General features: G+C 38.1%; 2 protein-coding genes across 2 annotated transcripts; one reads left to right on the top strand and one right to left on the bottom strand.

Moving 5' to 3' along the window:
* Positions 1-141: 141 nt before the first annotated feature.
* cript (cysteine-rich PDZ-binding protein) lies at positions 142-3306 on the bottom strand. Its single transcript, XM_058621907.1, has 5 exons — positions 3148-3306; positions 2904-2969; positions 2026-2080; positions 1789-1892; positions 142-624 (listed from the first exon to the last, which is right to left on the bottom strand). The coding sequence occupies exons 1-5, from the start codon at positions 3161-3163 to the stop codon at positions 560-562; spliced, it is 306 nt and encodes a 101-aa protein (XP_058477890.1). The 5' UTR covers positions 3164-3306; the 3' UTR covers positions 142-559.
* A 338-nt stretch (positions 3307-3644) lies between these two features.
* On the top strand, positions 3645-8482 carry pigf (phosphatidylinositol glycan anchor biosynthesis, class F). The gene is made up of 5 exons (XM_058621906.1): positions 3645-4037; positions 5063-5154; positions 5927-6043; positions 6153-6261; positions 8158-8482. Exons 1-5 carry the CDS (start codon positions 3810-3812, stop codon positions 8269-8271), a joined length of 660 nt encoding a protein of 219 aa, XP_058477889.1. The 5' UTR covers positions 3645-3809; the 3' UTR covers positions 8272-8482.
* The last annotated feature ends 4975 nt before the right edge of the window (positions 8483-13457 follow it).

The raw sequence follows: 13457 nt of genomic DNA, 5'->3' as shown, positions 1-13457 counted from the left end.
TGCAGCATGTAGTTTCTAAATAAGATTATGTCTGGGTAAACCAGTTATTACAGGGATACAGGACGATGCTGTGCGTAACAGGCTAAAATTGTACCCTTTATGGCTTCAGGCAGAAGTACAAAATACCCTGCACAAATCAGGTCCTCACATTAGATGGTTTAATTCACTCCAAAAATGCAACATTTAACATATAACAAAAGAAAACCATTATATTTTAAAAGCAAAAAAAATTAGTCTGAGTTTTAATTTACAATATACACAAAATTAGTTGACATATGATAAAACAGAAGATAACTGGTGGCTTATTTTGAGACAACAATGCTACCCTGTGTAGTCACTGTATTACATTCTAGTAGCAATATTTAACAGCTACGGTAGGTATAATAACAGCTACTTTCAAATATTTCTCTCACTTGGGTGGAATTATGGTAAATAAATATTTGGCTGTCTATGACAGGGAAATACAGAAAAATACAGAAAACATGATGATTCAAACACCCCAGTCTCATCCTCACATCTGTAAGTCACTTGTCAAACTGTTCCTCTTATCGGAATGCTGTCACACGGATGTCTGCTTGTAGTTCTTGGTGTCCAGCACTTTCTTTCCACACATTGCACAGATTCCTGCAGAGATAAAACGCCAGTAAATATTAATGTTGAATTTATAGGTAAAGAGTACATTCAACAAACATGAATGACAATGAGTTCAAATTGCAACCAAGAGTGTTTTGATTACTGAATATCCACAACAGGGAGGTGAGTGGATTGTGGGACAGTGAAATCACAAATAAATAAACATAATGAGTAAGAGTTTCAAATGTTTTTTTCTGTGTAGCTACATAATAAAGAAAAATAAGAGGATGTCTTCTGGGCTTTTTTCATTTGCGATCAACTGTGATGCTTTTCCACAATACAGTTCTTGCACAACTCGGCTCAGCTCAGCTCGACTCTACTCTATTTTTTTTATTTGTTTGCAAACAAAAGCGAGCTGAGCCGATAAAAGGTGACGTGAACAGACTGCCGGCCACTGATTGGCACTAAAATAGTCATGAGCGCGGCGTCCAACACAGGAATCAAACCAAACAATGTTGAACTTTAGATCAGTTAAAAAGACTTAAAAATTCGGTTACTCTCCAACATTTAGCCAGAACATTTCTAAAACCTCAATATTTGACCACACTGGCTTTGATTGTGAAATAATTTTATATGCAACACACACAAACTAGTGACGGGCAAAGTAATTTATTAAAAAGATTAGTTCAGTACTTCCTGCATGACCGGAGCACAGACTTTGTCTGACACAGTCACTGAAATAAAACGATTTCACAACAGTTTCGCACAGGCGTGCTTTAACGACCCCGACAACATTTAGGAGGTACCATAGTAGTGGAAAATGACGTGCCTGATACCAACCCGAGTGCAGTCGAGCCAAGCCAAGTTGTGCTAGAACTGTATAAAGGAAAAGCACCACAACTCTCAGTGGTCTATTTGCCACATGGGATGGGAGAATATTTCCAGATTCTAAATTCATATTGTCAGGGTGTGGAGCTCATCTCTTCTCCACTGGCCTTCAGCACTAACTTTTCTACAAAAAAAATGTTCCATTAAAATGATTTAAGATCAAAGGTGTGCTCTTCATCTACTAGATTAAAAAGTAAGTACATTTTGATTTAAACTCAGTGATTCATTCTGTGTCTAAGAAAGGCAAAAAGCAAATTCTTAAAGTAGTAACACAATGGTATAACATGGATTTTGGCTTGGTGTGAAGTTAAGTGTGAGTGTCTATACCTTTCTTGTATGCACAGCCCTGGCAGTAGTGTGATCCAGCCTGATGAACTGAGCTCTTGCAGATCCTGCAGATGGAAAAGCCCGACTTACTGTAAGGATCAAACCTGAGGAGAGGGAGCCGAATTGCAGATGCATAAAAATTACACATAAAAAATACTTTGTGTGACTCCTTGAAGATAAAAAAAAACTGGGAAAATGGTGGTAATATCTTTCTCATACAACAATATCAAGCCTTACCTCGCCTTTTTTGAAGTCAGGAGCTTGTTTTCATTTAACTTACGCCCACCACCCTCTGGAAGAAAGAAGCAGATGGAACCCCATTAAAATTATGATCAATAAAACCACATTAAAGTGAGTCATGTTTAAAAGTGGAATAATAAAATAAAGTGAGTCAGATGAATCAATCAAAAACGAAAAAGCAGTAATCAGCATATTTACTTTCATTTTAAGAAATTGATGTTGATGAATAGCATGTTATAACGGCAAAGTGTGCATTTTTCACGGATTACTATCACGACTTTACAAAAGGTGGTACAACAAATTATGTGGTTTAACATGTCAAATGTGTTTTGTTTGTGGTTATGTCTGTCAGAATTATATTATAGAGAGCTTCACAAATGTAGGCACTATCAATCAGCCACTGTCTCTTTTGTCTTGTGTAATGTAATGTAGTGTAGTGTAATTCTTATAGTGACATAAATTCAGTGCTATAAATTCAATAGGGTTTTCTGCACAATAGTTATGTAAATCAACGTTGCAATATAAATAAGTTGAATTACTCAAGTGTAGTATCTATACCTCCATTTCAACATAATGGACCTATTGTACAGCAGCAATTTTGACATTTTTGACAACAGGAAAAGAACATGTGTTACGCATCATATTATTAACAGTTTGTTCACTTAGTTCGGTTCATACAAATCAGAACAATGTGACAGTGAACCAACATGTACCCTGTAACTGCGGAAGCTAAATCGAACACAGCGATCATTAATTTGATTATTTACATATGTGACTTTCCTATTGTGACCTATGGCTGCTGTGCAAAGGGCAAACTCAAAAAAGTAAGCAAGTACTTTCCGCTTTATTTCACATTTGGCAGTTGCTTACTTTACCTGTTGTATTACGAGCCCCGTCCTTCCAAGTGTCAGGTGTGATGACCTTACCAAGCTTCTTCTCGCCTAAAAGCAAAATGTAGATAAAACAGGACAAACATATTAATGAGATAAAGTCTACAAAACACAGACCAGTACGATTAGCCACACAACGTTAGCATACAAACACCTCCCAGCCCTTCGCAAACAGCAAATATTAGACAAAACTTCAGCGTACAAAGCATCGAAATAGAATCATACTCACATTTTTCACAAACCATCTTTAGTCTTTGTTTGTTAAAACAGAGGATTGTCGGCCGACTGGTCAAAACCTAAACACAACTGCGTTAGCTTGTTTGGTGGATGTTGTAAACTTCCGGTCGTGACTCGGACTTTCCTCTGCTACGACTTGGTTGATCAAAGGCACTGACTAACACATTTCATTGGCTGACAGTGCTGTCCATCATATGATGTTCCAAAGTCACCGACAAAAGAATACTTCCGGTTGGATTGAATTTGATTTTTACAAAATAAAGGTAAAAGGTTTACCTGTATTTTCAAGCAAGTATGATTGTAATACTGCATGTCATAGTTAAGAGTTGTTGGTTTTTTAAATATAGTTTGTACAATGTTTTTTGCTGTGGAAAACCACATGTAATTGTAAACAGGTCATTTTAATACATTTCATTTATTTTAATTTCTAAAAACGTAATGTATCAAATTTGGGTCAAAATTGGAATTTTATTGTGAAGTCCAAGCGGAAGTCATTGCAGTTTTATGTTTACGGAAGTGGAAACGCTTAGTCCATGTTACTCAACCATCAATGTACTCGACCCATTCCGCATACCTGCGGTTAACTTAACATTTTTAACAAGTTGTGTGTCGAATTTCGTATTAGTTTAATCGCGGGCAAGTGCAGTCGCAGTCATGTGGGACCATGAGATCAGAGCCATGGCGTCCACTCACGCCATTCTCGCAGCTTCAGTCTTCATGGCTACCGTCCTACCTGCCGTGTTCGTGCCGGGCTTCTCAGTGTACGGGACTCACCTGCTGTGGCTCTACTCGGTGTCCGCTGCGGTGACGGTGGTGAGTGTCGCCGTCTTCTGGCTGCTCGGAGTCACGCCGCCCACCAAGAAGCACACAATGGGATACAAGGTGAGGAGGGCACTGCTGGTTTGAGCTGTATCGGCTGTTGTATTATTCATTGTCATAATCAGGGCCGTTTCGACCTTCGTGGGGGCCCTGTGCAAGATGCTGTTTGGTGGTCCCTAGTTTGCCAAACTATGATGGAGAGATTCCACAATCTATGACACTCCACGAGCAAAACAGACTACAATCCTGATAACCTCTTATATTAAACATCTTAAGTTGTGTCACTCAAGGAAATTGTACAGCAACACTGTAAATTAAATTGCCTTCTCACTGGCAACCAGCAGTATTTTGAACATGTATGCTTTGGGAAAACCAAGAAGCTATGGGGGCATCTTACCAATGTACAGCACCTGAAAACATTTTTCCATGCTAACTCGTATCATCTTCCAATAGTATATTGTATAATATATTTCCTTTGCTTTTCAATTAAGTTTTCCCACTCCAGTGGCGTTGTAAAGCACCCCACTTTTCTTTTATGTAGGATGTGTTCACCCTGTGTTGGCCCTTACATAACTTTTAATTAGTCTTTGAGTACAGCTGCACCGAACAATTATTTTCATAATCGATTAATCTGTACTTCTTTGGTATGTAAAATGTCATAAAATGTGGAAAAATGATTGCTGTACCAAACCTGGAAATTTCGATGTTCTCAAACCCCACAATAAACAATTTTCTAACGATTTCCTTGTTATATGGAGCAAAGAAACCAGACAATATTCACATTTAACAAGCTGAAAAATCAGAAAATTTGTTTTAAGTATTAAAAAAAACATTTAAACTGAAGAATCGATTATCAAAATGGTTGATGATTAATTTATTAATCGATAAATAGTCCCCATAGTTTTGAGTTGTGAGTCTGCCCCTTAAGGTGAAACAAAAACAGTCACCCTTTTCAGGTGTCCTTTTTAAACATATTCTCAAAAATCCCTAGCATTCTTATTTCATTTTTAGAGAAATTAGTTGCTGTGACTTTTGAACCTGCATGAACATGTCGATTTTTGTTGATTTCTGTGAACGTCTCTCTGCAGCTGTCGCGGTTGTTTCGTTCCTGCCTGTACTTCTTCCTGTCGTGCCTGTTCTTCCATACCCTGGTGGTTCTTTATGGAGCTCCGCTGATCGAGTGAGTACATGGTGGTGGGGGTGCTCATGCTGTATGTGTTGTTATGAGAGTGACAGATAGTGATGGTCTTATTTTCCATCTTTTATTTAGTCAATTAACCTTTTGTTTAATCACTTTTTATATCACTTTTTTTTCCTATGGAACAAAAAATTGTATGCTTTTACTCACACAAATCTATGACAGATCAGTTCTGCTGAAGGCTCGATCCATCCTGTCTTGTTGTGATCATCCACCCCTGGGTAAATTCATTCCTCTTCCTTCTGGATGGAGATACAGGCTCCCCAGAGTCAAAACTAAAAGATACACATTTTATATTGTTCCATGTGTAGTCAAGCGGTATAATTTGCACAGTTTGTGAATACTTGATTGCACTGGTGTTTCTGTTTGTTTCTTGCTCTTTGTTGACAATTCCTATAAACTTAAAATTTGATTGGAATTGTGGAGACTTGGTTGAGCTGTGTGTCTGTTCTGTTGTCCTATGTCCTTGTTCATTGTGTTTGATAGTTGTTGTTTTTGGTCTGTCATCTGCGAAACAAAGCTCTGAACTGAACCGATGTAGAGCAGAAAAAAAGAAAAGCAGAATGCTGTAAAGGAGAATTTGTGCCTTTTTATTTTGAAGACACAACTTCCAAACTAACCCGACAGGCTTAATATTCGTGTCTTGTATTGATTGCATTGCATTTTATACAATAATCATTATGATCTAATGATTTCTGTCCTTTCTTTGCCCTGTTGAGAGATTGTGCCTCTTATGTATGTTTTAATTTCCCAGGTCTGCCTTGGAGACATTCTCCCTTGCTGTGCTCCTGACCTCTCTAACCACATTAAGGTGTCTCTGCGTCCTTGGCCCCAACATTCAGGCCTGGATACGAGTTTTCAGTCGGCATGGGTAAGCTCAAAATCTTCTTTTATTTTCTCAGTGCCTCCCTGTCTTTTTGGCTTTGGTTTCATGTTCATCTTGTGTTCGGAATTAAATTTAACTTCGTCTTTATCTTCAGAGCTATGTCAGTGTGGGACACCTGTCTACAGATTACAGTTGCCTGCACAGTGGTAGGAGCCTGGGTGGGAGCCTTCCCTATACCTCTGGACTGGGACAGGCCGTGGCAGGTGAGCACACCCTAATTAGTGGCCTGCACGGCCCTAGAGTCTGGGCTGAGTCCGATGCTGACATTGGGTGTGAAGCTTGCACGGCCCTAGAATCACATTGGCTTGCTTGGTTTTTTAGAATTTTCAGACCCAAACCTGAGTCAAGCCCGGGTTGTTTTTTTTTTGTTTTTTTTAAACCTCTCATAACAACATGTAGGCTGTTAATGTTGCAGAAATTAAAATAGGTTAATTAGGGGGTTTCAGCATGGTATTAGGCTATATTCATTATATTTTGGTTTAAAGGAATAAAGGTAAATAGGTTATGACTTTATTTAACTTAATGAGATCTCCAACCATATCCAAGCACTTTTAATGGCATAAGTAGGTATATTTAGTTTCCTTTCAATATTAAGTTTATTTAGAAAAAAGTCTGAAGCATTTTTGGGTTGTTAAATTGATTATTATTATTATTATTGTTCTTTAAGTGACTGGGCATGATGCAGCTGCAGCAGCATGCAGCAACCATTGACCATGCAGGTCAACCACCGCTATTGTCGTTTAAGTTGTTTTACATTTAAACACAAATCACATCTACATCAACTTTGTAATTGGCAGGTTTAAAAAAGCCAGAGCCCAACATCAAAACAACAAAGGTTTGATGTGGTAATTGGCCCCTGGGGCTAAGGGCTCCAGCACAGGACTCTTGTTCGTCTTAGTATTATTTTTTTCGACATAAATGCACAGTATGTAATTTGTGCTGTGTGAAGAAGCATGGGGTCAGTGGAATTATTGTCCTGTCTCATTTGGTTCCCCTGTGCTTTTGTGCTTAACGGAAAGAGCCTCGGCTTTGGAACACAAGAAATGGCACTTGTAGTATTTGTGATCCATTAGTGACAAATACACACGTTAAAATGAATGCTGAGGTTTCAAATATGGTTTTGCCAGTGACCCAGATGATGTCAATAAAAAGTGACAAAAGCCTTGAATAGAAATATGGTTTTAATGCGTGTTGGAAGAGTTTTGTCTAATGTAAGTCCACTACTCAACAAACACATACACTAGTAGGTTTTTAAATATTTGAATGCAGCAATGTCACATATTATATTTTTAAAATGACATATGAATTGCCTGCTCCATTCTATTTCTATCCCATAATTATTTTACAAAAAAAGAGTGAAAAGTGAAAACTCACTGCTGTCATGATTCAGCAGTCTAAAATATGAACAGTGCAGCTGCGGGTGACTCGTCATTGGAGCATTGTAGAGATAAATAGCAGATGGTTTGACTGATCTGGATTTACCATTACAGATATCTGTGAGGTCATTTTGACTAGTCGTAATTTCACTGTGACTAGTATGAATTGTAGTTGTAGATGTCTGTGACGTCATTCTTACTAGTGAAAACTAGTTTCAGAGATCAGTTTTTACTTGTCAAAATGAAATTAATTTATTTTATTTTGACATTTTAGATGATCTACTGTTTGTCAGTGAATAAATGCTGAATGTGTTCATGTAAGCAAGTCCCTAATACTACTGTAAGTTTCTTTTAATAGTAATCGGAGTATTCCTGTAAATGATTTCCAGTGAAAAGAGTTGGCGGCCTGTACAGTAGCACACAGCAAAGCTCCGTCACAGTGTTCAGCAGTTAGCCGTTCGCCATTCACCATTTCTTTTTATTTAATTAAACCAATATCTTTTCATGTCAAAAAGCAAAAGATTAAAATTCTAATTGCAAAGGCACTTCACTGTGCAATGACTGGAGGAAAATGCAAATGAGAACTGGAGTTTAATAATTGGAGCGTAACGCGACATGACAACAGACTATAGCTGTATTTTCTCTTCCCCCTCTTTATCTCTAAGTGCAGTGATTGAGCGTTTGATGCATGAACAGACTCACTCATCCTCTGCGTTTTTGTAGGTTTGGCCTGTTTCCTGCAGTCTGGGCGCCTTGTTTGGCTTCCTGACCGGGCTTGTCGCCGCTCCTGCGTGGATCCACTATCACCGCAAACACCTCACATATAAGTGCAAGTGACAAGAACTGACATGTTTAGGTGCAGAGTGGGGGTTTGTGTGTTTGAATGTGACCATGACTGTATTTCTCATGTTTTTGCTGTAACATTTATTTCGTATTTATTGGGAACATTCGGTGTGCAGCTCGCGGGGAAAGATGGTTTTGAAGCAACTAAGACAGGACGTGATTGTTTTGTACACATGAAGGCTGAATGAATAAAATATTAATTATCTTACGGTCTGAATGTTTTTATTATTATTATTATTATTATTATTATTGATTTTAGAGTTAAAGGTACAGGGTTTAAAATGTAGCAATATATATTGCTGAAGTTGAATGTTGCAGCAGACTATCCGTCACTTTACCCTTCTCTTTAAGTGTGTTGGAGAACATATGTAGTCTTCACTTAGTGTCAAAACTCAAAAGATATTTTGTTTGTCCACTTTGGGCTATTGTAAAAACATGGTGTTCCAAAATGGTAAACTCTGTAGTGCTTAATTCTGAGTGAAAAACAACATTTCATCATTGTTTTAATCAGCTGTAGGGCTATAAATAATGATTATTTGACCATTGCTCCATTTGACAAATGCATCATTAAAACTGAAAGGATTTGGTTGGGGACAAAACACAACATTTGATATAATCATTATTTAGACATTTTTCAACATTTTATGGACCAAACAAATACTCGATTATGAAAGGAATAATTAGTTGGAGCTCTAATCAGGTGATGGTTTTCTTATGAAAAAATAAATTTTACACACCGGACCTATTCGTGTTTATAGCGGAAATATCCACAGGATCAGTGATTTGCTTTTGAATGTCTAAATCTGAACTGAATCAGAATATGCTTTAACCTGTAGGTGGTGCTGTTGGATCACTGTGTGTATGTGTGTGTGTGTGTGTTGTATGTTCCTGTATGTGTATCTTTGTGGGGAAATTTTGGGAAAGCAAAAACAAAACTTATCTGGTCTGCACAACTTAAAAGGGCTTTGAGCAGTTAAGACATGGATTTAGGGTTAGAATTGGGGTTAGGTTTAGGTTAAAGGCTAGGTATTTAATTATGAAGGTTAAGGTTATCTCTTCAGGATCTTTCTGGCATAAACACTGACCTTGTCAGGACCAGTAGTCCTCATGGAGACCAAAACCTGGTCCTAATGAGGCAGAACCTCATTTCTGAGGGACTAAGGGTTAAGTTGAGGGCTAAGATTCGAATTGTACACAGGTTAAGGTTAGGGTTAGGCATTAAGTGGTTAAGTCCCCATAACGTAAATAACTACATTTTAAGGTGAAGATATGTTTCATGGTTAGGTTGAGGTTAGGGTTAGGGTTAGGATTAGGATTAGGCCAGTAGTAATTGTGGTTAAGGTTAGAGTAAGTCTCCAAGAAATGAAATGTAAGTCAATGCAATGTCCCCTCAAGGTGTGTGTGTGTGTGTGTGTGTGTATGTCTTAAATAGACACTGTCAAACAAACCTATCTTCATGAGGACATTTTGGCTGGTCCACACAACTTCTACAGGCTTTTTGAATAACAAGACCTGGTCTTAGGGTTAGGGTAAGGTTTAGGGCTAGGCATTTATTTGTGGTGGTTAAGGTATGGGTAAGGGGCTAGGGAATGCACTATGTCTATGAGTGTCCACACAAAGAATGCAAAACCAGTGTTTGTGTGTGTGCACACGCATGTGTGTGTGTGTGTGTGTGTGTCTGTAGGCACAGAAGAGGAGAGGTTGAGTCACACTCATTTACAAACTAATACAAAGTAGTATTACTTTATCGTGGACATGGGGGAAGTTAGTTAGACAGTTATATATACAGAGTGTAAAATTACTGCAAAGTGTACTACACACACACACACACACACACACACAGAGCTCTGCACCTGAAGCGGACCGCTGATGAATTTTGTTCCTTTTTAAACAGCCATTAATCTTGGTCCAACGCTATTTCAACACCCTCCCCCCTCTCCCGCTCTCATTCTCATTCCAGCTTTCCACGTCCTCAGGCAGCCATATTGATTCACTTTCATTTTAGGGACATTAATTTCCCTCCTCTCATGCTGCCCACAGCTCGTCTTCTCCCTCACAGCACAGTAACCACAGCGAAAGTATACATGACAGTACTGACGCTTACAATACATTACATCAATATACATCAGGAACGTATATTTCAGTTGTGTCATTTTTTTGTTTGCAGTATAAAATGTTCTCATCAGTATGATGATGGGGATTTCCTGGTAGTTTCATCACATGGTCAGGGGGAGAGATCTTTTTTCTTTTTTTTTTGCCTGTATTTGAACTCTTACACAAGGTTGTTGCCAGGGAGAAGCTGAGAAAAATAGCCTGAAGGAAAAACAGAACGAGGAGAGAAAAAAAAAACGCCATAAAGAAAAGACAGGGATCCCTTTAAGTGGTACTACACTGACAGCACCAATCAGGAATTCAATCTGACTTTACAAAGGTTCTTCCATTAGCTTTACGTCATATACGTCATTAAATGTGAAGAGCAGAGTAAGTGGTGAGTGGAGCCCTGAAAAAAAGCTTGGGCTCCGGTGTGTGTGAGCTGATTTTGCCCTGATCTGGGCTAAATCACACTCTGATTTCATTGCAGGGCCTATGTTTAGCATGAGCATGTATAAAATCTCAGAAAACTAAGGGGATACATACAGCACATGTCACGCCTGTTGATTTTCAAGTGACTCTTTTTGTCCCTGCAAGTGTTTTTATACACGTTATCGATGCACTTTGTGGACAGAGAATTAGATGGAGCTGCTGCTTGTGCGCTCAGTCAGACTTGAGGTCGATTCATCTGCGAGACAAGCACAAGGCCATTTGTGGTACGTGCACACACACATACACACACATGCTACTGCTACACAAAATGTTCCCCTCATTCAATCTTGGAACTTTATTTATTCATTATTTGTTCTCAGCCCGCACTGTTGTGGCAGGGCATTGTAAAACAAGGTGATTTGTCACTCCCTGCACCCCCCCCTTTATCCCCAGCCCTTCCTATGAAGCTTTTGCAACAACCATTTGTTTGCTATTCACAAAGCTGTTCTGTTCCTGCATTATTCCTGTGAGGAGGGACGAGCAGACAAAGAAAGTACACTGAATTAAGAAGTGCCCTCTGCTCTCGTGTGGTCGATAATGTCACCTATTGTCTGTGCAGCGTGGAAAGATTGCTCACGCCGTAGTGAATACAGAGGTGGCACAACAAACCCTGCCTTTTTTTTTTTTCCAGTGCCTGCAATGTTAATACAATCAATTTTTGCAGTTGTTTTTCGGCAAGCACTTTCTGATTAACTCCCAGTACACTGTCACCTCAGTCAGTACCAGCAGGAACACACTAACGAAGGCAGTGAGTAAAAAAAGAAAGGAACATGACAACCTGAGCAGTCAGGTGGCTTATTCAGGATGTAGTGGAAACCAAGCCACAGTGCAGACATGTGATTACTGGAGTAAGGTTTGACTGGTGGCCTGAAAGCAACACCAAATGAATAACATGTCATCAAGCACCATCAGTGTCACCATTAAATAAAAACTAATGACCTTACTCCATATTCATGATGATGTTTACGTGAGTTGCTGTTATATTTGTTCTCAATCTACCTACGGCTGTGATAATCCAATAGGATGTGAGAATCTGATTAATAAATTAATTGATGATGTAGACTAATTAATCTACATCAGGCAAGATCAAAATACTCTACACAAATCTGATTATTGCTTGTATGTAGAATGATCTCGTTCAGATGGTTACATGGCTGTCTCTTATTCACACGAATAAAATCTGAATATTGTTAACATAATATATACTCAGAAACTCAAACCTCTCCCGGACCAAGCACGTGAACATAAATTGGGTGAAAAGAAATGAGAAACAACACAATTTTGTGATACAGAACAAAACAATAGCCCCCAGGAAATCCATTTATCTTTGTGCCTCCAACTCATCCCCCCTGTTTACTCATTTATAAAATAAATAAATCCCTTCTATTCACGTTTCCACAACACTGTCACACAGTCGGTATAGTTTTTCTTTCCATTTGTTATCACTATCACTCTGCATCCACCACATACAACAGCTGACAACCTATTTTAATTTCCAACCGCGGAGAATTGAAGTGAAACTGCAGAGTTTTACTTTCTGACCATGTCAACGTATGAATAATGAAACACTGATATTTTGAAAGTGGTCATCAAGTGGACGCCAGTCCATCAGTGGTCATGATTGTCTGGTGACCTGTCAAGGATGTGACCCCTTGTTTTTGAATGTTTCGCTAATCTGTTATGACATAGCAGTGGGCATGATATGTACTAATAATAATAATAATAATAATAATAGTAATGATTATAATAATAATAATAATAATAATAATGATAATAATGATAATAATGATAATAATAAAAAATAACAATAATAAAAAGTTTTACATTGGTTCCAAAAAAATTTATGAAGTGCTGGTTTAAATGCATACATTCCAAACGTCTGTACAACTTTCTGAGAACGTTCCATTTCAGTTGTAATACCAAAAAACAACCAAACAGGAACATTGTGTCGATATCCCGGGGCAACCACCTTAGGCTCCTACCTAAGCCTCAGGGAATGTTCTCTAAACGTTAGTTTTTGGTTTGGGTATAACTAAACTTAGGACAGGTTTTAGTATTAAAAGAGCCATTTTTTGTCCCTTCTCCACCCAAATAAATGTAATCTGGAGCCGCAAAACCTATTTGATCCATAAAATGAATATGTATGTAAATAAATGTATGAAGTTTTACATGCTATACATATAGAAAAAAAGAGTTTGTTGCATTTATGAAATCTAAAAAAGTACAAATGTTGACATTTCATTACTGTTTTTACCTCTTTGAAATAAATATTGAAAAATTATTAGAATTTTATATAGTTCATGCTTGGGAAAACCTGCTAGCATAATTATGTGGACAGGACGCTTAATGTGTACGTCTTCATGTACAAACGACTTCACGTAAGTGCTGGGAATGTCGCTCCACTTTTCAAACACAAGTTTATCGAGTTCGGGGACATTTTCAATATCGCATTTGACGTAGACCTGTAGGATGCGACGCTGGTATTTTAGTGGACGAAATATTAAACCACTTTCATTTATCACCTTGATCGCTAAAAAATAAGTGTTCACTTTGAAGAAAAGAAAGAATGACAGAAATAAATAAAGATAAACCTCTTT

Source organism: Solea solea, chromosome 21 (assembly GCF_958295425.1).
Source record: "Solea solea chromosome 21, fSolSol10.1, whole genome shotgun sequence".
Taxonomy (NCBI): Eukaryota; Metazoa; Chordata; class Actinopteri; order Pleuronectiformes; family Soleidae; genus Solea; species Solea solea.
The sequence above is the reverse complement of the archived record's forward strand: the minus strand, read 5'-3'. Positions and strand labels throughout refer to the sequence as shown.

Coding starts and splice junctions, on each gene's coding strand:
- pigf (XM_058621906.1), top strand. CDS start 3,810: ATGTGGGACCATGAGATCAGAGCCATGGCGTCCACTCACGCCATTCTC. Junction 5,155..5,926: donor TATGGAGCTCCGCTGATCGA/GTGAGTACATGG, acceptor TTAATTTCCCAG/GTCTGCCTTGGAGACATTCT. Junction 6,044..6,152: donor CGAGTTTTCAGTCGGCATGG/GTAAGCTCAAAA, acceptor CTTTATCTTCAG/AGCTATGTCAGTGTGGGACA.
- cript (XM_058621907.1), bottom strand. Junction 2,081..2,903: donor CGGGGCTCGTAATACAACAG/GTAAAGTAAGCA, acceptor TCTTTCTTCCAG/AGGGTGGTGGGCGTAAGTTA. Junction 1,893..2,025: donor CTGACTTCAAAAAAGGCGAG/GTAAGGCTTGAT, acceptor CCCTCTCCTCAG/GTTTGATCCTTACAGTAAGT.